This window comes from Odocoileus virginianus, chromosome 3 (genome assembly GCF_023699985.2).
Source record: "Odocoileus virginianus isolate 20LAN1187 ecotype Illinois chromosome 3, Ovbor_1.2, whole genome shotgun sequence".
Lineage (NCBI taxonomy): Eukaryota > Metazoa > Chordata > Mammalia > Artiodactyla > Cervidae > Odocoileus > Odocoileus virginianus.
The window spans coordinates 7,095,370-7,118,465 of record NC_069676.1 but is presented as its reverse complement, the minus strand read 5'-3'; the positions used below and the strand labels follow the sequence as shown (position 1 = coordinate 7,118,465).

Here is a 23,096-nt window from a genome sequence, read left to right as displayed (position 1 = left end):
GGTCATTCATAGGTCATTGAGGACTCCACATGGCCAGTCCCTAGCCTTCAGACCCTTGCTACCTTCCAACCACGAGCTCGTTCCCTCCTTCCCCATTACCTACACTGGACTTCAGTACTTTCATGCCCCTAGAGCTGGCCTAGGTCCCCAGTGCAAAACCCCCCCTTTCCACCCAACCCCCAGGATCACAGTTGCCAAGACGACCCCATAATGTACACAATGCTACTTCTCCCACCCATCACCCATCTACATGTCCAAACTACCCATTCATCTCTCCACCCATTCACCCACACACCCAACCACTCATTTACCCATCCAGTAGATTAACCACCTAGCCATCCACCCCTCCAACCACCTATCCATCCATCCATCCATCCATCCATCTATCCACCCATCCATCCAAACACTCACTCAATGACCATCCACCTCCCATCAACCTACTCATCCATCCGCTACCTATGTAAATACCTACTTATCCATACAACCAAGCAAGCATCCACCCATCTCTGCACATAATCCTTTCACCCAGTCACCCAAAAGTGAAGTTACTCAGCCGTATCCAACTCTTTGTGACCTCATGGACTGTAGCCTACCAGGCTCCTCCGTCCATGGGATTTTTCAGGCAAGAGTACTGGAGTGGGTTGCCATTTCCTTCTCCAGAGGCTCTTCCCAACCCAGGGATGGAACCTGGGTCTCCCGAATTGTAGGCAGATGCTTTACATTTGAATCACCAGGGAAGACAGTCACCCAAACACCTATCCATCAATTGCATTTTTGTCTTCTCCACTAGAGTGTAAGCTCCATGAGTACAAGAGTCTGTCTGTGGAGTTCAGAGACCTCAACAAATGTACATGCAATACATATAACTGCTTACTCATTTAATTCAAATATTTATTTCCTACTATGAACCAGGCCTTTTCTAGACAGACATAGCCATCCCAGCTAACCACCTACTCAACTACTCACCTACCAGGGCAAACATCCAGCAAATGCTTAACCTATTCATCTGCCTGTCGTCCTATCCACCCTAACTCTCACCCATTTACCCACTCATGATTCAAGTGCCCATTCATTTTTTCAACCACCACACACAGAGTTTAACCTTCTCTATATCTACCCACTCCTTCTTTCATCTGCCTCCCAGACTCACGCCCTCACTGAATCAAGGAGCCAGTGTTGGAACTGGAGTGCTAGGAAGATGCTCTCATCTGAGATCTGGAAATTAGTGGAGATGAGATCTGGGCTTTACTGAGAATCAACTGCTACCCCTAACAATGACCAATACCTTTTATCAAACACTTTAAACTATAGGTCTTTTACTGTATAAGGAACTTTAAATCCATTTTACAAATGAGGAGATCAAGGCTCTGAAAGTGAGGGACTAAGGTCACACGCTGGTGAGAATCTCCCTGCATCGCCCCCCCCTCCCTTGAAACCGGCAATTAGGGGAGAGTTTGAGAGAGCTGGATTGAGGGGAAGGAGTTTGCTTCCTGATTGGCAAAACTCAGGGGCAAAAAAACCATCGATTTTTACTGAAATCAAGATTTTACTGGGTAAGCTGATAGTGCCAGACTGTTTGGCACCGACAGCTCCACTCCCTACTGTAGGCCACGTGGGTTTGAGGCAGGGGGTGGACAGGCCCCTTAGACGGCTTTCTCTCTGCTCCCAATGCACGTTGGGCCGAGTGGGCAACTCAAGTGGTGTCTCCGTTGATGCAGGGAGATTTGAGGGGCAGGGGCTGGCTCTGGGACTCCGATGTCCTGGGAAGAAGCTGCAGGTTCTGGATGGTATCCTTCAGCTGGGCCTGAGTACTCTCTATCTCAGCCAGTCGGCACTCCTGGGGAGGCAGCGGCAGTGGATTCAGAGCGCGGGGGGGGGGGTGGGGGTGGGGAGGTTTGCATCCCAACTCGTGTTCCCTCACCCAGCCTAAATCTGTGCCGGGGCTCGGCCATGGGTCTCACCAGACTTTTCAGCCTGTGGCCCTCATTGGTTGGAGGATCGCGCCCTGGATCCAACTTCGCAGTCCTGTAGGGATTACGGGTGAATGGAAAGAGTCAGAGGCCGAGGGACTCCCCTAGAGCTCCTAGTTGGAGTCAGGGACTCCCGCGCAGAGCGTGAGATGGAGGTGGGGTTTATCCAGCCTGGGGGTGGGGCCTAGATATGTTGGAAGAAGGGGCTGAACTAGAACCTGGACTGGCTGCGATTAAAGGACCAATCAACCAGTCCTGCGTGAGGTCGTGAGCAGGATAGGGGCGGGCCCAGCCTAAGAGATAGCGGGTCTGTCCCAACTTGTTTGGAAGGAGCTGACTGAGGGACTGCACGAGAGGACCTCCCAGAGACCTCGGGTGGATGGAGGTGACCAAGAAGCGGGTCTTGGATGTGTAGGGGCGGGTCTTACAGAGGGGGCGTGGCCGTGCCAGGCGTGATTTGGGTGGACTTACTGGGAGGCGGGGCCTGAGCCGATCTCTCTTTAGCAAGGCCGCCTGGGGCGGAGCTAATGGAGAGGGCGGGGCTTACCCTCTTTGGAGCCTGGAATCCAGGAGCTGAAGCTGGGTCCGAAGCTGCTCCTGCTGCTCGCTCAAGGACCGGATGTGGGTGCTGAGTGACTCCACGAGGCCGGACAGCGCCTTCAGATCCTGACGCAGGGCAGCCACCTCGCACTGAAGCTCCGCCAGCTGTGGGGAGGGAGCAACTGTAACCTGAGCCACTGTCCTGCCCCTTCTCCCCACGGACCCCGACTGACCTCCCTGTTCCCCTTAGCTCTGCCTCCTCACCGCCCTGCCTATAGGGTAATGAAGCTCAGATTGTACAGAAGAGGAAAACTGAGGCTCAGAGAGGGTTGGGTTAGGCCTGAATCACACAGCACAGCAAGCTCGGTGTTTGAACCGAGACCTGCCTATCTTTCAGTCTTTTTCCAATCCTGTCTCCCCACTCTAAGCGCGGACCTGAGCTGTACACCTCACCTTGCCCACGGGTCGGTGGGTGCCCAGCGCCTGGTCTTTGTCTCTTGGTTGGTCCATCTGGCGCTGCCAGGGCACCGACGGCTTCCGAGGCAGCGATGCTGAGGCTCCAGTCCAGGGCCGGCCGCGGGGCGCGGATCCCGCGTGGAGGGAGCCTTTGGGTCGCGGCCGCGGTCCGGCAGACGGGCGGCGGCGAGCGGGGCGGCCAGCCGGGACACTCTGCGTGCGCTGTACCGGCCGAGGCAGTCGCGGGGGCTGTTCCTCCTCCAGCCGCGGCCGGGCCCAACTACCTGCGCCGTGAACGCTGCGCAGGGACTGACTCTTGGAGATGAGAGGGGTGTGCTTGGGGAGGTCGCGGGGGGCCAGAAAGCCAGGCTTCTCCCCTGCAGAGATGCTGGGGGTGGGATGGGGAGCTCAGACGTTCCACCGGTTTCTGAGCTGACCCCAGCTCTACCTTCCACCAGAAATAACTCCATCCCTGATCTTTTACTTCTCTGCAAGCCCTGTGACTGAAGGGATCCCATTTTGACTTGTGATCCTGTCCTGGACTTCCGATAATACTGTTCCTTCTATGACTTCAATCTAACCTTTGATTCCTTTGTCCCAGAGCTCTGACACAGTGTTACCCTTGACTTGAGCCTCTGTGTAATCTCTACTTCCAATCTGCCGGAGCTTGTCTGCATGCTAAATCACTTCAGTCCTGCCTGACTCTTTGCAATCCTAAGGACTGTAGCCCACCAGGCTCCTTGTCCATGGGATTCTCCAGTCAAGAATACTGGAGTGGGTTCTCATGCCCTCCTTCAGAGAATCTTCCCAACCCAGGGGTCGAACCTGCATCTCTTACATCTCCTGAATTGGCAAGGATGTTCTTTACCACTAGCACCACCTGGAAAGCCCACGGGAGCTTGACCTCTGCTCAAAACTGTACCCTCTTCCTTCCTAATCTGACTCCCTCTTGTCCCCAACCTCTGACCTTCAACTGAACCTGTCTCTGCCTTCTGAAAAAACATGATCCCTGACTTCTGACCCCCAAAATGACTCTGCCCTTAAACTTTGACCCCATCTCCCTCTGGGCCTGACCTGAGATCTGCCCCTCATTGCTGAAAGTGACAATGTCACTTTCTCTCTCTGACCCTAGATGTGACCTCTGCAATGTCTAATCCCCACTTCAGATTCCAGTCTGACCTGATGCCCCCCTCTCTGATGGCACTGTTAGCCTCTCCCTGACCCCTGAGATGACCCTGTCACCAGCCTCTGACCTCCATCCTACAGTGTCTCTGATGATGAACATGACCCTGTCTCTGACCCCTGAGATGATCCTGCCTTCACCTCTGACCCCGTGCATGCCTTTGGCCCTTCGCCTACTCCCACCCATCAGAACTGGATCAGGTCAGACTCGAGGCAAGTAGTTACCTGGAATGGCCCTGGGTGCGGGGTGCTGGGAGACACATTGGCACAGTCACAGGTACAGGTCGGCCCTCTTCAATGGCATGCAGAATAGTGGGTAGCGGTTCCAGATTGTCCCGGGTGGCCTGGTAAAGCATGCAGGGAGGATGCTAGGCAAACTTTCCAGGACCAGAGACCCCTACTCTCTTGCCTCCCTACCTCATGTTCTGGGCTCTGTGCTCAAGCCACACCTGGTCAAGTTCAGCAAAGATGGTACAGAGCTGGGCATGCAGGACTGCCAGCTGGAGGGCCAGGTCACTGCTGCCCTGATAACCACTGGGTGCTGTGTCTGCATCCACCGTGGCCACTTGGTCCAGGAAATGTTGCATGGCAGGTCCATGATCCTCCAGAAAGGTATTCATGAAGCTCATGTAGGCTTCCTTCTCACCAAACCTGCATCAGAGCCCAAGTGGGTGGGTCAGGTCCAGCATCTGCCATCCCCACCACCCCAGTGTGGCTACTCAGCCTCCCAGCACCTACGGAGCACAGTTGGCAAGGTTCTGGATGACCTTGGCGATCAGTGTGAGGGTGCGGGCTGGGCCAGGTGCCGGGTGCTCTGGTGCTAGGCCGAAGAGGCTGGGTGACAGAATGGCAGGACACAGGAGCCGCAGGAAGAGAGAAGCACACACCAGTCGGGGCCCCAGTGCCTCAGAGCCACGTGCCTTGCATGCTTCTCGCCAGCCTGAGAACACAGTGCCCAGCTCGGCTGGGAACCAGCTGGGAGAGAAGAGGCCATAGTCAGAGGGGAAAAGTATGATCATGAGGTTCATGGATGATCGAAATCCTAAGGTCAGGGGTCACTCGACGCCTGCATGCTAAGTTCCAGGATAGACGACATTGGCAATAATGATTCTTGGGGTTATAGGTCCCCTTGGGGTCAGGGCTTGTTGGTGGTGTACTCATTGTGGGGGCTTCTGGAGTCTGAAATCTTAGATTTGGGGATATAGGTTCACAGGAGGACAGAAGCCATGAGCTTCATGTCCAGCTATAACTGGACATGAAACTGGGGTGCCAGACAGAGTATATAATATGAAGTAGTATAAGATTGGGTCACAGAGTCATCTAGATTCAGAAATCATGAGATTGATGTCCTAGGTGACATGGGATTAGGCACACAGGTTAACCTAGGGTCAGAGGTCAAGGCATTGGAAGCCTAGGAATTCCAGTTATATGAGATTTGGGATACAGGGTTGCTTAAGGTCAGGGATCATGGGATTGGGAGTATGGCATTACTGGAATCAGATATCATAGGATTGAGTGAAAGTGTTAGTTGCTGAGTCCTGTCTGACTCTGCAACCCCATGGACTGAAGCCTGCCAGGCTCCTCTGTCCATGGAAGTCTGGCAAGGATATTAGAGTGGGGTTGCAATTCCCTTCTCCAGGGGACCTTCCCAAACCAGGGATCAAACCCAGGTCTTCTGCATTGCAGGCAGATTCTTTACTATCTGAGCCACTAGGGAAGCCCCAATAGGATTGAGACCCTATGTTAACTGGGGTGGGGTGGCATGGAATTAGGGTATGGGGTCACCTGTAGTCTAAAAGACAAAGAATCGGGTCCCATGTTATTTGGGGTTAGGTAGCATGACATTGGGAATGATTTGCCAGATTTAGCCAATAAAACTTTAGGATAAACAGTTAAACTTGAATTTCAGATTTTAAAAAATGAATACTTTTTTTTTTTAGTATAAAAAAGTATGTCACAAATATGGTATCTCATTGAACTGGGCATCCTATATTTTATCTGGAAACCTTAATTTGGAGTCAGAGCTAGCATCGTGACTGAGAGGCAGTGGGGCCCTGACACTCACTTGTAGGAGTGGATGATGTTCTCAAAGACCTCCTTGCAGCTGTTTCGCAGTCTGCTCTGGTGCTGGGGCAGATCTGAGGCCGGGCATTTACTGGGGTCCACCTCACAGTCCTCGGTGGAGGCACAGAGACGCCGCACGACCTGTCCTGCAGTCCAGCACAACCAGAGAGGGCCTGGGCCTTGACCACAACCCACAACACCCAGCCTCCAGCTCCATCTCCAAACTACCTCGGAGGCACCTAAAATCTTGGGGAACCTCCAGTTCGCCCCAGGATCCCAGCATCCCCAGGGCATCACCCACTACCAGAATCCAAGTTTACCCAAGGGTTCTCAGATTTCCCTTGGGTTGCCCTAGCAGGCTTAACTAAGCCTCTGACCCCTGCCCCACTCTGCTCACCCAGCGTCTCTTGGAGGTAATCCTGTGCCACCAGCTTCATGTACTCATCGATGGCCTTGGTGGCCAATGTGTTTTCCCGAAACAGCAGTGCCTCACGGCCTCCACTGCGTGCCAGCTCTGCGGTGCCCAGGTCCGTCACCAGGGCCTAGGCATAGTGGGGTTACACTGCGCTGGGCGCGGACTGAATCGTGAGAATCCCTGCTCTTGGCGGCTCCCTCACCCTTGGGGCACAGGCCCTGCTCCTCGCAGCTGCTGCCCAGGCCCAACCCTCGATGCTGGGGCTCTTAACAAAACGGGAACCTTCCCATCAAAGCAGAAACTTGGGGCTCACAATGCAAAAGCTCAGTTCAGACCCCACCCCTCAAGCTGCCCCGCCCCTCGAAGGCACCACTCTGGTACTGGTCCCCGTCAACTACCCCCTTGGAGCAGGCGATCGGTCAGCCCCTGGTCACCCGGGTTCGTCCCGTGGCGGCGCCGCACCTGAGCCCGGCCGGTGGCCCGCAGCACGCGCACCATGGCAGCGGCCAGCTCTTCCTTGGCTTGAGCGGACAGCGCGAGTTCGAGAGCCCCGCAGAGGCGCGCGTAGTGGAACGTGAGGAACTCTGCCAGCTCTTTGTAGCGCTCCGACGGCAGCACTCGCAAGCGCCGTGCCCGGATTCGTGCCCGCAGCGCCGCGCCGGCTGGCGCCCCGAGCAGCGGGAACCAGCGCTCCAGACCCGCGGCGGGCGCCCGGGGGACGCCCAGCTCTTCCAACGCCAACGCCACTCGGCCCAGCACCGTGTCCCCGGGGCCCGCTCCGCGTAGTCTCAGGGACAGGCGACGCGCTGGCGGCAGTGCCTCAAAGTGGAAGCGTTCTGCCCAGAAGAGCTGGCCCGGGCCGGCCCGCGGAGTCGTGCGCGCCAGCAGCGCCCCGTCCAGCCACAACTCTGCGCGCACTCCTGGAGCCGCCGCCGCCGCCCGGGGCAGCCCCTTCACTTCGTGCACCCACACGCTCAGCCACGTCTCTTCCCTCTCCACGTTGTCCTGCGGACCAAAGCAGAGACAGGAGCGTGGCTTCGGTGCTCCACATTGCGCACCAGAGGTGAAGAGCGGGGCGCGTGCTCCCAGGGGTTCGCTGGGCCTCTGGGGGAAGACAGCGGGACTACGGGGGTCCCACGATGAACCTCTAGCTTTTCTGGGCCCTCCCGGAGAGATCCAGGATCCAGGGCATGGAGGAGTAACCGCGGGGTGGAAACTTGGCGACTCCCTGGGGTGCAAATAGGGCTTGGGTTGAATACAGTCCGAGCTGTGCAAGGGGCTGGTAATTCATGAAATCGGCGGAGGATCTCGGAGTGGTTGCAAAAGTGTAAGAAGGCAGGTGTGTCCAAGGGGCAAAGTTTTGGTGCGAGTGGGATTTGGGTTGGGTGGAAGGGGCGGGGCCCGGGCTGTGGGCGGGGCCTCCAGGTCTGACCTTGCGCACTACCGACCTGACTAGGCTGGAAGTGGCGACGAAGGTCCTCGATCCAGCGGTCTCTCTCGGCAGCGGAGCGACAGGAGAAGCAGCGACTCCCGCCCACCCATGTTACCTGTTGAGGAGGGGGAATCCAAGAGTGCGGTTGAGGCCAAGGATTGAGCCAAAGGGTCAAGCGAGGTAGAGAGTTGCCTTTACTTACCTGGAAGCAGTGCGGCTCCTCCAGCAGGCTGGGGTGCAGTGGCCAGACCCGCACGTCCCGCTCGGCTCCGAGGTCCAGCTCGGAAATCGTGGCCAGCGATTCCCGGGAGCCCAGAGCACTGGGGGGCCTGGCGAAGGCTCACGTGAGCAAGCTGTCATTCCTACTGACTCCCTTGACCCCCGCAACCTGCCCTCTACAGCCCAAAGGGTGGAAGGAAGCCAGAGGGAACCTGAACCTAAGTTGGACTTGAATCCATCCTTTAGACACTTAATTCCTCACTGTCTGTACTCTAGTCAGACTGGCCTTCTTTTTGTCACTTCATTCGTCCTCTTGACCTTTGCACTTGCTGTTCCTTCTGCCTGGAACGCCTTTCCTGTCCTTTTTGGCCTGATTAACATCCATCTAGCCTTCAGATCTCCCCGGAGGGAGGGAATGGCAAACCACTCCAGTATTCTTGCCAGGAAAATCCCACTGACAGAGGAACCTGGTGGGCTACAGTCCGTGGCATTGCAGAGTCAGACATGACGAAGCAAGCGCGCGCGCGCGCGCACACACACACACACACACACACACACACACACACACACATCCTTCACGTCTCAGATCAAGCGTCCCTTGCAGAGACACTCACTCCCAAACCAAGGTGTAGACTCAGCTGCTATTTTAGAGTTACTGTGTCACACTCTGTCCCCACCCTTCAATGGAGGGCTGACTCCATGCTAAAGGTTCTTCAGTGGCTCCAGCATTGCCCGACAAGGGGCAGGACACAGAGGCCCACAGGGTATATTTGGTGAAGACCAGAATTACAGGCAGGAGGAATGGGAGGGGCAGTGTTGAATCCCAGCCTCTCTAGCTCCTCAGAGACCCTTACCCATCTCGGGAAGCACTGGCTCCTAGCTCTGACTTGGCCTTTTTCTTCTCTTTCAACCGCTTCAGCAGCCCCTGTGGGGAGGGGGATGTCAGCTGGGCAGAACCCTGTGTTCCCTTCTCAGGTCCTTTCCTCACCCCACCCAGGATGTCCTGGAAGATCTGTTGATCTTGGGGGAAATCACAAGCTCAGACTACATTTGCAGGAATATTAAAGGCAATCAACAGCTGCCATTTCTAAAGCATTAGCCATGGTGCTTTCCTGCATTCTCTATGGACTTTACATAAACAGCCCCAAGAAAGAGCTTCTCTCACCGGCTTCATTTGACGGATATGGACACTATGGCCCAGAGAGGGTCAGTGACCTGGTCAAGATGGCCCAGGAGGATTTCCCTAGTGGTTCAGTGGGTAAGAATCCATCTGCCATTGCAGGGGACATAGCTTCCATCTCTGGTATGGGAAGATTCCACATGCTGCAGAGCAGCTAAGCCTGAGCATTGTATCACTGAGGCCAGGCTCTAGAGCCCATAAGCTGCAACTACTGAGCCAAGTGGTGATTCCTAAAGCCCATGTGCCAAGAACCCATGCTCCACAACAAGGGAAACCACCACCATGAGAAGCCCTTGCCCCTCCAGAAGAGTAGCCCCTGCTCGCAGCAACTAGAGAAAGCCCATGAGCAGAAATAAAGACCCAACATAGCCAAGAATAAAAATAAATTAAAAAATTAAAAAGTAAAAAAAAAAATCCCAGGAAATTAATGAAAAAGATCACCCAGGAAAAGTCCTCCCTTTCACCTCTGAGGGCCTGAAATCTTTCCTCTCCCCTCCACCCACCACTTACCCGAACATTGTGGACCTGGTGGGGGCCAGCAGACTCTGGCTCTGTCTTTCCAGGGATCCGATCTGTGGGTGGTCGGGGTGGAAGATTGGGGGGTGGGTGGAATCATCTTGGATTCTGCCCCACTTTCACAGGTTCCCAAATGCCCCAGCTCTCCCTGTCTCTCAAGCTTACCTGCATCCTTGAGTTTCTCCAAAGCCACTTGGATGTTGCTCTCGGAAATAGAGCTCCCCATCCTGGTCTGGCGAGGACCCTGTCCCCCAGCAGGAGTGGATGGTCAGAAAGCAGAAGCAGACAGATAGAAGGAGAGGCAGACACCTTTCTGTTATACCCCTCATGCTTCCTTACTACTGTTCTCGCTCCCTTCCTTTCTTCCCCTTCCCTTGCCCGTGTGGCCCCTCTTACCTCCTCTTCATTCCCAAGCAGCACCAGCTTCCCATCAAGTAGTGTGAAGGCTTCGATGTTCCAGACGGGCACATCGGGGGTGGGAGCCTCTGGGATCTGTGCGGTCAGGGGCTCTAGCTCTGGCTCAGGCTCTGGGTAGAGGAGGAGGTGCTAGGGACCTGGGAGTCCTTTCTTCTCCCTCAGGACAACCTTTCCACTCACCAAGGCTCATCAAGCGTTCCCTCCTAAGTGCCTCCTCTTCCCAATCCACCCAGAAGTCATGTTAGGTGCTGGACAAGCCTCCACACCTCTCTGGGCCTTGTCTCCAGTAGCCATGGATAGTAATGGGTAGTGGATGCAGCCCCACAGACTATGTGCCCTGTACTGTACTTGCTACTCCGCATTCCTTCTCTCATTTAATCCTCCAAAAGCCATTCAAAGGGCTATTATAACCCCCATTTTGCCAAGGTTGCTGCCATTGCTGCTTAGTTGCTAAGTTGTGTCCAACTCTTTGTGACCCTGTGGACTGTAGCCCGCCAGGCTCCTCTGTCCATGAAATTCTCCAGGCAAGAATACTGCAGTGGGTTGCTGTGCCCTCCTCCAGGGGGTCTCCCTGACCAAGGGATTGAACTCAGGTCTCCTGCATTGCACGCAGATTCTTTACCACTGAGCTACCTAGGGAACCCCTTAACCACTGGACCACCAGGGAATTCCCTGCACTGGACCTTGAAGAGCAGATTTGAGTTGACAGAGATTGAGGAGATGGTAGCATGAACAGAGTGATCAGGGTTTTCCAGCTGGCTCAGTGATAAAGAACCTAACTGCCAATGCAGGAGATGCAAGAGATGTAGTTTCAATCCCTGGGTCGAGAAGATGCCCTGGAGTAGGAAATGGCAACCCGTGCCAGTATTCTTGCTGGAAAATTCCATGGACAGAGGAGCCTGGTGAGCTACAGTCCATGGGGTCACAGAGAGTCGGAGATGACTGAACAACTCATGCACACGTGCGCTCGTGTGCACACACACACACACACACACACACACACACACAGCTTGAGCAAAGGTTGGCAGCTGGCACGTGGCCTGGTCCAGAGAAATAAAGGGAGGGGTGAGGAGGGCTTGGAGGGCTTAAAGGCTGAAGGGGAAAGTTCAGGAAGAGATTGGCAGAGCCTTGGGTGTCAGTTAGAGGAGATGGGGATTCCTCTTGAAGGTATTAAACAGGAGCCATGGGAGGTGTTTGACTAGGGGAAGACTAGGTGGGCTCATCAGAGAACTCTCACTGGATGCTATGGAGTGGGCAATATCTGATACCCTGGAGGGGACTGAAGGGATACCTCTGCAAAATGGGGATATGAAAAATGAGAATTAAATGACCTTTCAGAAATAGGAGGACTGAATCAACCATCCCAGAGGACCCGTCTGCCCTACTGTTTTACCACCAGGGGAATAAGCGATAACTCCACTGGCTAACAGATCACATAAAATGTGCTGAGTCCCAGGCATTCCGGAGCTCCGATCCTCATGGTATCCTTTACAATTCTAGATCTCTCTGTGTGACTCTTAGCCCCATCTGTCATCTCCTTATTTACTTGTTTACGGTCTGTCACACTCGCTGCACCATGAACTCCATGAGGCAGGCAGTTTCATCTGTTTTGTTCCTGCTGTGTCCTCAGGGTCTAAATTAGGGCAGGCCTAGAGCACAGCAAATGCTCACAGACCTCTGTTTGAATGATCGAATGAATGAATGATATACCCTTCAGGATAGGAGTCATGATTCCAGTTTAACTTGTGGAGAAACTGAAGCTCAAGGAAGAGGAGATACTAAGACACTGAGGCCGGAGGGCAGGAGAGTAGGAGACAGCAGAAATGGGTATCCAGGCAGGAGAGAAGACGCCGGGGCCACTGAATACGAGGAGAGACCTACCGGGGCCAAGAGCCATTTGGCATCTGGACAGTGCTGCCTCATCAGTTGGTTCCCTGCCCCTTCCCCTGGCTGGACACCCAGCTCACAGGTTCCTAGCCACTCCCACCATGCCCAGGCCCCTGGGGTGAGGGGGAAAGAGGGAAGAGGGCAGCCAGCCGGGCCCCCAGCCACTTCCTGTTGGGCTTTTGCACTCCCCACAACTTCCTGTGTCTGTAAGGCTGATGCTCCGGAGGCAGACAAAACCTCCCTGCATCCGGGCCTCCCAGCCTGGGTGGGGGGAGCCACGTACCTGGGTTTTCTGGCTCCAGTTCTGAATCCAGCGGTGGGCTCTTGTTTTTCCCCCAGAGGCTCTTGGATATTTTCAGGCGGCTTGTGTGTGACTCCTTGGCGGGTGCGGAGAGGACGCGACGAAACAGCGAGCGAGCGGCTGGCTGGCTGCTGGCCGTGGTCTCCTGGTGGCTCTGTGCCCTCCCCCATGCTGCAAGGCGGCCCCAGCGGAACCCCCCAGCCCCCTTCTCCCCACCACCCCCTGAGTGCCAGCGGTAGGAGGTTAGAGGGGATGGGGCTGCAGGCTGGGTTTGGGAGGCCCGGCTTGGTGAAGGTGGGTCCATGGCAGAGATTCTCCTGGGGGAATGAGAGGGTGATAATTCTGTCCGGTGTCTGCCCCCCCGGACAGAGTTGTGCTGTCTTCATATCCGCCCCCTCCTCACTCTCAGCTCTGCCCCCAGGGAACCCCCTTTCGGGGCAACACGCACTCCCTCTCTTACCTTGATTTCCTGACCAGCCTCAGGATCAGCAGCCGTCTGCACCCTGCCCGGCTTCCTCCGGCTGAACGCTACTCCACGTGACCCTGTCTGTCCCACCCCACCCCACAGCCAGGCTGGGAGGGCACAACAAGGGGCAGGATGCTAGCGGAGAGGAGGTGATAGAGCAGGACCCAGAATCTCTCAGTGACCAGGAGGCAGCCCATGCCCCTCTTTGAGCTTCAGTTGCCTTCTCTGCAAAATGGGTACATGTAGATCAAATGCTGGAACTCTCATCCACTGCTGGTCAGAACTCTCATCCACCGGCTCATCCAAGCTGGAAACCTGGTGTGATCTATGAGTATTGACCATATACCTCTTCTCTGACTCAGCAGTTCCACATATTGTGTGTATATGGTAGGTAAACACCCAATAGACGTGCCCACCAGCCCTATGCGTAGTGTGTGTGTGTGCTCAGCTGCTCAGTCATGTTCAACTCTTTGTTCTACTCTTTGCAACCCCGTGGACTATAGCCCACCAGTCTCCTCTGTCCATGGGATTTCCCAGGCAAGAATACTGGATCGAGTTGCCATTTCCTACCCCAGGGGATCTTCCCCATCTAGGGACCAAATCCAGGTCTCCTGTGTTGCCTGTATTGGCAGGTGAAGTCTTTACCACTGAGCCACCAGAGAAGCCCTTATAAAGACTGCATACTTGTGTGCTCAGTCGCTTCAGTTGTGTCCAATTCTGCGACGCTCTGTCCTTGGAATTCTCCAGGCAAGAATACTGGAGTGGGTTGCCATACCCTCCTGCAGGGGATCCTCCCCACCCAGGAATCAAACTCGTGTCTCCTGCATTTGCTGCATTGGCAGGCAGATTCTTTACCACTGCACTACCTGATAGCCCCTAACTGATAACAGCCAACATGTGCTTATACAGTAGAATAGATAAATTGTAGTCTCTTCCCGTAGTGAAATATTATGTAATACTAAGAATAATCAAACTCGGATGAATCACAAGCAATGCTGAACAAAAAAATACAAACAATGAAGACTAAACACTATGTATTTCCATTTATATGAAGTTCCAAAGCAGGCAGAACATGTGTAACAAAGTCAGGAGACGGGTTTCCCTCTGGAGGGGCTGGAGACTGGGGAGGTGGGGGAGCACAAGGGAGCCTTTTGGGAGCTGATCATTTTTTTTTTTTAATGAAGTGAATTTCACGTAGTATAAATATAACCTCTTTTATTTCTTGAGCTGAGTGTTGGTTCCATGGGTGTGTTCATGGCTGTGAAAACTCGTTAACCACACATTTTGGTGCCCTTTCTTGCATCTCTGTTATACCACAATAAGTGTTCACTTGAAAAAAAAAAAAAAACACGTGGCCAAATGCTGTTCTAAGGAATGAGTGAGTCAACGTGAGAATCAGTAGAATATTGGCCCACTGGTCCCAGAGTGAGTTTGAGTGCCAGCTGGTTCTTCTCTCACTGTGTGACCTCAGGCAAGTCACTTCCTCTCTCTGAGCCTTGGTTTCCTGATTTGTACAAGATGATAGCATCAGTTTCAAAAGATTTATAATGGGACACCTTGTTTCTTCAACCAATGTTCCCTTCATGCCTACTATGTGCTGGTACTAGAGAAGCAACAAGGAACAAGATGAACTTGATTCCTGCCTTCCTGGAGCTCACAGTACAGCAAGAGAGACAAGTCCTGAACATAAATGTAGGACATCTAGCTGGTGAGGAGGACTTAAAAGAAAATAGACAGACTAGAGGAGAGGCTGAGCACAAGAGACCCACTTTGAGCTGGAAAAACCCAGGAGGGCCTCCATGATGAGCTGGCATTTGTGACCTGAAGCATGAGAAAGAGCTGATCGTGGGAAGGGCATATCAGATAGAAGGAACAGCTTGTGCAAAGGCAAGGGTAACCAGCGTTTATGTGATGGGATGGGTAGAACTGCCCTCATTAGCATGTGGCCTGTGCAGTCACCCAGGGCCCCATGCTCAGGGCTCTACACTGAGCTTGATTTAATGCTCTGCTGTTGCTGGCTGGAAGTTCCTGCTTTTTAGACAAGGGGCCAGCATTTTCATTTTACACTGGGCCTCAAAACTTCTATAACCTGTCCTGAGGAAGAGGGTCTTCAGCGAGGATCAAAAATCCTTCTCCAGGGGCTGGACATGTTCACGCAGGCGCACACACCCTAGCTATGCCCACCTCATTCATACTGCACTCAGTCCGCTCACTGCACACACAGGTAGCTTCTCCCAGTGTTCTGCTGGATCTCTGAGCCTTCACCACTTAATTGTGTACTGGCCCCACTCCCTACATTTTTGCTGGAGGACTTTTCTCTGACAGATGGAGTCACATTGCCCATACAACTAGCAATCCCAAAGTGCCAGCACGTTAACATCTCCCTGGGAGCTCGGGGCTTTCCAGGTGGCTTGGTGGTAAAGAATCCACCTGCCAAGCAAGAGACATGAGAAGATCCCCTGGAGAAGGAAATGGCAACCCACCCCAGTATTCTTGCCTGGGAAATCCCAAGGACAGAGGAGCCAAGTGGGCTACAGTCCATGGGGTTGCAAAGAGTTGAATGCAACTGAGTGATTAACAGAAAAAAAAAAAAAAAAAGAAAATAACCAGGGGGATGCCCTCAGCCAATGACTATGGGAGTTGGAGGATTAGTACTCCAGGTCCCTTGCCCTGTAAGTGGGATGTCTCTGAGGTATATGCCCTACACTGTTCCCCAGAGGTCCCCAGTGGGATGGAGCTCCACATGCCTCCCATACCAACATGACTTTGCTTCCCTGTGTCATTTCCTTATTCACCAGGTGATATGTCCTGGCATCACCACCCAGACAAACTACTTCCACTGGGATTCTTGTCCCAGGGTCTGCTTCTGGGCCACCCAAACTAAGATGGAACGTGCATACGCAGATGATGCTTGAACACAGGCTTTCTATTCATGGTGTCCTTTATTTTTTTAGTGTTTAAAAAAAATTATTTTATTTTCTGGCTGTGCTAGGCCTTTGTTGTTGTGGGTGTGCTTTCTCTAGTTTCAGCAAGTGGGGGCTGCTCTTCATTGCAGTGCTCAGGCTTCTCATTGCAGTGGCTTCTCTTGTGGAACACGGGGCTCTAGGTGTGCAAGGCTTCAATAGTTGCAGCACTCTGGCTCAGTAGTTGTGTTTGAGGGCTCTAGAGCTGGGGCTTAGTAGTTGTGGCCACAGGTTTGGTTGCTCCGCAGCATGTGGAATCTTCCCAGACCAGAGATCAAACCCATATCCCCTGCATTGGCAGGTCGATTCTCAACCACTGGACCACCAGGGAAGCCCCTCCCAGGTCTCTTTATTGGAGGTCAGTGGATAGCAGTATCATTGGAGGTGGTCTTCTCTTGGATCTGCTGGAGGCCCTCCTGGCAGTTCTTGATTTCACATTCTGAAAAAGACAAGAGAGTTTAGGTTGGGGGTGGGGGTGATAATGGAGCTGGGTCTGCCATCTTCATGGTTGCACCATTGATGGGTAAGAGGACAGGGGCCCAAAGTGAGGAGGTGGGTACAACCCCAACTGCAGGCCAGCTTATGGAAATGGAGTGGTAGTTTGAAAGTGGAGCTTGATTGTACAGGGGTGGTTATAGAGGTGTTTCTGTCATTATGGTTGGTGGTGTGGTGCCATCATCAAGCTGAGAATGTGCTGACTAGGCCAGCATAAGAGTTGGCTCCAGATTGCTTCAGCATAAAAGTTGTAATCAAGGGTTAGGGAGCTGAACAAGCATCCTTGGGACTGAGATGGTCTGGGCAGAGGATTGCAACAACTCGGTTAGGGGCTGGGCAGAAGCTGTGTGGGCTTCCCAGTTGGTGCTAGTGGCAAAGAACACACCTACCAATGCAGGAGACATGAGAGACTTGGGTTCCATCCCTGGGTTGGGAAGATCCCCTGGAGGAGGGCATGGCAACCCATTCCACTATTCTCGCCTGGAGAATCCCATGGACAGAGGAACCTGGCGGGCTATAGTCACAGGATTGCAAAGAGTCTGACATGACTGAAGTGACTTAGCACACAGCACAGAAGCTGTCCTATGCAAAGAGGTTTTCTGTAGTGGGTCACAGGCTTGATCACTGTTGTGTGGACAGAGAGCCGTTGGGTTGTGAGCAAAGGTGAGGGCAAGGTTGGGTGGCTGGGATAAGGTTGTGAAATGCAGAGGGGCAGGGGCAGTAGGCTATTTTGCAAGCAGAATGACTGAAGCCTGGGTCTAGATTGCCTGAAGAGATTGCTAGGGAGTGCAGGGGTCTTGGCTGAGGTTGTGGGCACAGGGTTACAGGAAGGAGTGAGAGGGGCCTGCTGGGGTTAGGCAAGCAGGCAGGGATCAGGGCACGCGCTGAGCTTGTGTGCACTGAGGGGTCTCAGGCCGAGATAGTGCGGGCGTCGGGGGACTCACCTTGTCGAAATGCGGCCAGGTGCGCAGCAGGTTGAAGAGCCGGTCGCCGGGGCATTCAGTGCGCACGAGCTGGCGGTGGCCTAGCAGCGCATAGTCTGGCCGCAGGAGGCCCGCGCGTACAGCGCAGCGCGGGAGCTCGTCTCGCACCGCGCGCAGCGCGGCCTCTGAGGGCAGCACCGCGGTGTAGTTGCCGATCAAGGCCACGCCGAAGCCGCGGGAGTTGTGGCCGAGTGTGTGCGCACCCACCCAGTGCCATCCGCGGCCCTCGTACACGTAGCCGTCTGAGCCCACCACGAAACTGCGGAGGAGAGAGGGAAGCAGGAGCCAGACGGCGTGAGGCCTCCCTCCGCATCTGGCCCTCTACCCCGGTTTCCGCACCCGTGCCAAGGGCCACCGTCAGCCCAAGTTCCCCCCGGTCACGCAGACTCCACCTCGTCCAGCCTTGTCCCACTCTCCCTCCAAATGCCACCCCAGAAATAGTCCCGTTTCTCTGAATCTGTCCTCAACATTAACCCGGTCTCTTTCTACCCAGCTCCCTCCCCATTATTTCAAGTCTAACTCCTCCGCAATTCTGACCCTTTTCTGGCTGAGATCATATCCATCATTGCTCTGTCCCAGACTTAGCCGCTACCACATGTCCTGTTCTTCTCCCAAGTCTGGACTCCTCTCCTAGTTCCCACCTCAGACTCAAAAGAGTCCCACCGTTGAGCTCTTTCTAGTAGCTATGAAGACTCCACCCCCAGTCTAGGCCACGCCCCTCTCCACCCTGGCTCCACCCACCCTAAACTCCGCCTCCGTTTTGCCTGCCTCGCTCAGGTTCAAACCCCGCCCCCTGAGTCAGGCTCCGCCCATCCAGTCTCTCCACTGCACCGCCCCTTGGTCTGCCTCGCCCGCGCTCGGCAGGTTCCCTCCCACCTGTATCCTATGTCGGCCCAGCCTTGTGTCTGCTGGTGGAAACGCTGCATAGAGCGCATGTCTGCGGCGCAGCGATTAAAGCTGGTGCAGGGTGGCGCGGGCAAGTACGTGTGGTGCACATACAAGAACCCGAGCGGCAGCTTCAGCGGTGTCGGGCGGCCCTGGTACGGTGCGGCACCCCAGCGGCAACGCGGGTGAATGGCCGGACACCCTGAGGGGAAGGGAGATCAGAGTGGGAGTCAGCGAGCGTTTCTCTGCCTGCTGCCTTCTCCCACACTAAGAGGGCATGTAAGGATCATCCGTCCAGTCTGCTCCCAGATTTGGGGAGGGTTCATTCTCTCTTCAGTCGTCCCCCAGTGGCTCAGCTGGTAAAGAATCTGCCTGCAGTGCAGGAGACCCGAGTTCAACCCCTCGGTGGGGAAGGTGCCCTGGAGAAGGGAATGGCTACCCACCCCAGTATTCCTGCTTGGAGGATCCCATGGACAGAGAAGCCTAGCCACCGTCCATGGAGTCACTCAGAGTCCAATGCGACTAACACTTTTACTCTTTTCACTTTTCACTCTTTTCACTTTTCAATCACACCACTCTGGCCCCCACTGGGAACTAAATCTAACAGCATCCTAGTCCTGTTGGCCCCCTCTGGAACCCCCTAACCATAGATCCCACTAACCATAGATTCCCACTGGCACTGAGAAGGTATCTGTGAGAAGGATTGTCTCAGTGGGTGGGGGTCCTGCTCACCTAGGAAAGCCTCAGTGAACTCCTTGGAAGCATGGGTGGCCACCTGTGCCAGCTCTTCTTGGCTCATGCCCTGTAGACGAGGATGTGCTGGCTCTAGTCTCTGTAGCAGGATGAGGGCCCCCCATACTTGCTGGGTCAGGGTAGGGGCCGAAGTCAGAGCAGCTCCGTTGTGCCGTCGGAAGTTGCTTCGGAATCCTGGGTCTCCTGCTACCCCGGCTCCATAGTACTGGCTCAGCAGCTGATTGAGGGGTGGCCGGGGCTCAGGGGTCTGGCTGAGGTAGTCTCCAAGGAGGGCTCCGTCCAGGGCACCATTGAGGAAGGCCGTGGTGAGGGGTGATGCCTCAGGAGCCAGGAGCGTGAAGGTCCTGGGAACAGAGAGCTGGTCCCAGCATCCCTCAGTTCCCAGTCCAGAATGATTCCAGGTCTGGGGGCCCTGGAGGAAGTTCAGGCCCAGGTCTCCAGCCAGGGTGACCACGAGGACGCTGTCCACAGCGGTTGGTAACTTGGCCTTGGTATCTGGAGAGGAGGCTTGGACATCTGGAGAGCCAGGTCTAGCTTCTGGAGAGGTGGCTTCAACATCTAGATCTTTGGTGCTAACATTTGGAGACACAGCTCTGACATCCGCAGAGGTGACATCAGGAGAGGCATCGCTGAGCCCTGGGGAGGTGGCTCCAAGGTCTGGAAAGGTGACTCCAGCATCCGGAGGGGTGGCTGAGCTCTCTAAGGAGAGGTTTACGATTCTGTGTCCCTGAAGCCCTGCCCAAAGCCCTGCCAGAAGAGGTTCCACAGCCACGGTTGAGCCATCGGGTGCTAGAACCACCCCGTATTCCTTCCCATCCTGCACGCTGTGTCTCGCCACCTCTCCCATTAGGCCTCGAAGCTCTGGGCTCAGCGAAGGAGGATCCAGATCGGTGGTGTTGAGACTCTTCCCCTCCAGCAGGAAGTGACGGAGGGGACTGTGGGTACCAGAGCCTTGGGCTGACAGCAGCCATGCAGCGGCACTACGGCCAGCCTCAGTGGCTGGCGCCTTCTGCTCCAGCTCCGCCAGCGCCTGGATGACAGAGTCCATGAGCAGGGGCAGGGTCGCTGTGGGAGGAGGGATGGCATTAACCCAGGCAGTACCCCCTGTTCCTCAGCCTCCTCCTGCCGCGTATACATCTTCTCAGTGCCCCCAGCTCTTTGTGGACAACTTCACAATGTCTGACACTGCCCTTGTGTAGGTGAGGGAACTGAGACACAGACAGCAGGTTAAAGAGCTTAGACTACCAGTGGGCACTGGGGAGCTACGGCAGCTTCATGAGCAGGAGAGATACATGGCCGGGTTGAGATTCTAAGATTGCTCTTTTGAGTTCCATATGAAGAATATAATTTTTTGGAGGGCAGATCAGAGTAGAGAAGGGGAGAGAGGGTGGAGGTAAGTAAAGAAGGTGGCTGAAGCCAGGATGGTGATGCTGTGATGGATAAGAGTGGGCAGTGTCCCCAGGTATCTTGAGGAAATGATGGACAGTTTTTTTTTAGTGGACTGGAGTTTTCAGAACTATAGAGGGAACAGTGTCTTGAAGGGTGCCCAGGGAAGGGTGAGCCTGTGCCATGTGGGAGAAATGTGAGTGGCTGAACTTGGAACTTAGAAGTGTGGGGCTCAGAGCTAGGGTGAGTTGTTGAATAATAGCTGACATTAATTAAACACTTACTGTGTACCAGGCACCATTGTAGGTGACTTATATAACTGAACACATTTAATCTTCACAAGGACCCTATGAGCGTGAAGAGGTTAAATTACCTACCTAAGATCACATAGGGAGGAAGTGGCAGAGGCAGGATTTGAACACAGGAAGTCCTAATCCTTACACTCCACCATCTGCTGCAATTCAGACTCTTCTCCAGACAGTTCACATAGTAATTCCTCTATAACTTTGCTTTACTCTCTGCCTAAAATGTCCTTTACTGCTTCACCACCAAGTAAAATTCTTCTTCCTGTCCTAGATTTATATCCCCTCCTCCAGGAAGTCTTCCTAATTTCTATTCTTTTGGCCCCAGTTTCTTCCCCCAGCCCTTGCCTGGATCCTACGGGGTTGGAAACATCTGTATTCCCAGACTGGAGTTTCCGAGAGACTTGAGCCTTGTGAGTCCAACCTCACCCTGTAAAGAGCTGGACGCAGAGGGGCAGCAATATACTGAACTAAGAGTCCTGGCTTCAGGCCTCTGCCTTCTGACCCACCTGTCCCTGGCTCCGGCTGCAGCAGCAATCCATACAGGATCCAGAGTATACCCTGGACCACCACTGTGGGCTTCCAGTTTCCAAAGGACATAGCCGGTTGACCTCAGCGGAGATCTCAGCAGGGCTGGAAGGAGACAGATAGGGCAAACAAATAGTACCTTCAGCTACTGTCAAAGTCCAGCGGTGAATGACACGGCTGCCGCTTGTGGAGCTGTGGGCGGGAGGCCGCAGAGGCATGGGTACAGAGTGCCCATGCCCAAGGTCATCTGGGTCTCAGGGGCTCCCCTAGTCTATCCCATTCCTCCCAGGCTGAGGTCAAGGATCAGTAAGTTCCAGGACGGGCCTTGGAAATCAGATAGTTCAGACTCCAGCAGATTCAGCCCATTCCCCAAGAGAGGTAGACTAAGGCCCATCCAGCATCCCACCCTTCCTATGGCGATAGTTTTGTGGCTGCTTCTGGCCACCAGAGGGGACTCTCAAGTGCCTGCCCAACTGGTAGGACAGGCTGTGCTGAGAGTGGAGAGAGGAGAGGCCTGCCTGAAGTTGACACTACCTCCTGCCTTCTTTGATGCCAGCACTTTAGCCTCAGGCAAAGGGTGGGTGCAGGGGCCGAGGACTGTTTTTGCTGAAGTCTGTTCGGAGTGTAGGGGGACTCGGAGATGTCACTTCTCATCTGGTTCCAGCTCCGGATCCCATGCCATCAGGGATAGCTGAGAGCAGGAATTGGGCTCGGGGAAGGTGTTCCGGACCCTGACTCTGTCCCCGGACCTGACTTCTGGGCTCACCTGGGCTGGTGGTGAGGGGGTTCTCTCCCTTTTCCGCTGGTGTCCGTGGCCAAGTCCTGCTGAAGAGAGCCCGTCTCCCCTTTATCTGGTGTCAGGTGGGATGGGCTCAGCTTGGCTGGGGCTGCCATGGATATTGCTTCACTGTGGGCCACCCATCTCGAAACCAGCCCGGGGAGTTTCCAGGAGACCCACCAGGCTGGGCATTTAGCAGAGGGCGGGCCCTGGGCGGGCCTGGGAATATTCGGGCTGAGCCAGGCCTGGGATTCCCCAGGGGGCCTACTTAGCTATTGAGAGTCCTCTTTCTGTTTACCCAGCATGGGCTTCCTTGGTGGTTCCTCAAGGTGGTTCACTGGTTAAAAATCCACCTGCCAGTGCAGGATATGCAGGAGATGTGGGTTGGTCTCTGGGTTGGGAAGTTGATCCCTGGGTCAGGAAGTCCCCTGGAGAAGGAAATGGCCACCTACTCCAATATTCTTGCCTGGGAAATCCTATGGACAGAGAAACATGGAGGGCTGCAGTCCATGGGGTCGCAGAGAGTTGGACACAACCAAGCAGGCACCTCAAATTCACCAAAAATCCAAAATTCGAAGCATGGCCTAGCACAAATCTGGACACACAGTTAGGTGCTGAGGGAGGGGGCTGCTTAACCCAGAGGCAGCTCCCCAGGAGATTCTGAGGAAATCTCCTCCCCCAAGCCCATTTCTGAGGATTTGGGGTCAGGGGCTCTGCCTGGTAGAACCATGCGGAGGATGTGGACTGTGTGTCCGTTGGGTGCAGGACTAGAGTGGAGAGTGTACAATTTAAGGTGGTGCTGAAAATCTCAGCCATCAAGATAATAATATTCTAATGCAATTTTTTATTCTGGCTGTGCCCCAAGGCCTGTGGGATCCTTGTTGCCTGACCTGGGATGGAACCTATGCCACCTGCATTGTAAGATGGAATCTTAACCACTGGACTACCAGGGAAGTCCTGCTAATGCAATGTTTTACT

General features: G+C 54.4%; 2 protein-coding genes across 2 annotated transcripts; both read right to left on the bottom strand.

The window, feature by feature from the left end:
• Window positions 1-863: 863 nt before the first annotated feature.
• On the bottom strand, window positions 864-13,144 carry RASAL3 (RAS protein activator like 3). The gene is made up of 18 exons (XM_020873167.2): window positions 13,040-13,144; window positions 12,562-12,896; window positions 10,371-10,501; window positions 10,140-10,218; window positions 9,969-10,030; window positions 9,133-9,203; window positions 8,262-8,388; window positions 8,076-8,174; window positions 7,090-7,632; window positions 6,610-6,754; window positions 6,214-6,358; window positions 4,887-5,123; window positions 4,598-4,799; window positions 4,374-4,492; window positions 2,964-3,354; window positions 2,518-2,675; window positions 1,962-2,025; window positions 864-1,837 (listed from the first exon to the last, which is right to left on the bottom strand). The coding sequence occupies exons 2-18, from the start codon at window positions 12,881-12,883 to the stop codon at window positions 1,694-1,696; spliced, it is 3,039 nt and encodes a 1,012-aa protein (XP_020728826.2). The 5' UTR covers window positions 12,884-12,896; window positions 13,040-13,144; the 3' UTR covers window positions 864-1,693.
• Window positions 13,145-15,968: 2,824 nt separating this feature from the next.
• Window positions 15,969-21,513, bottom strand: PGLYRP2 (peptidoglycan recognition protein 2). The gene is made up of 5 exons (XM_020873152.2): window positions 21,322-21,513; window positions 19,104-20,189; window positions 18,363-18,573; window positions 17,448-17,745; window positions 15,969-16,447 (listed from the first exon to the last, which is right to left on the bottom strand). Exons 1-5 carry the CDS (start codon window positions 21,410-21,412, stop codon window positions 16,358-16,360), a joined length of 1,776 nt encoding a protein of 591 aa, XP_020728811.1. The 5' UTR covers window positions 21,413-21,513; the 3' UTR covers window positions 15,969-16,357.
• Window positions 21,514-23,096: the final 1,583 nt, after the last annotated feature.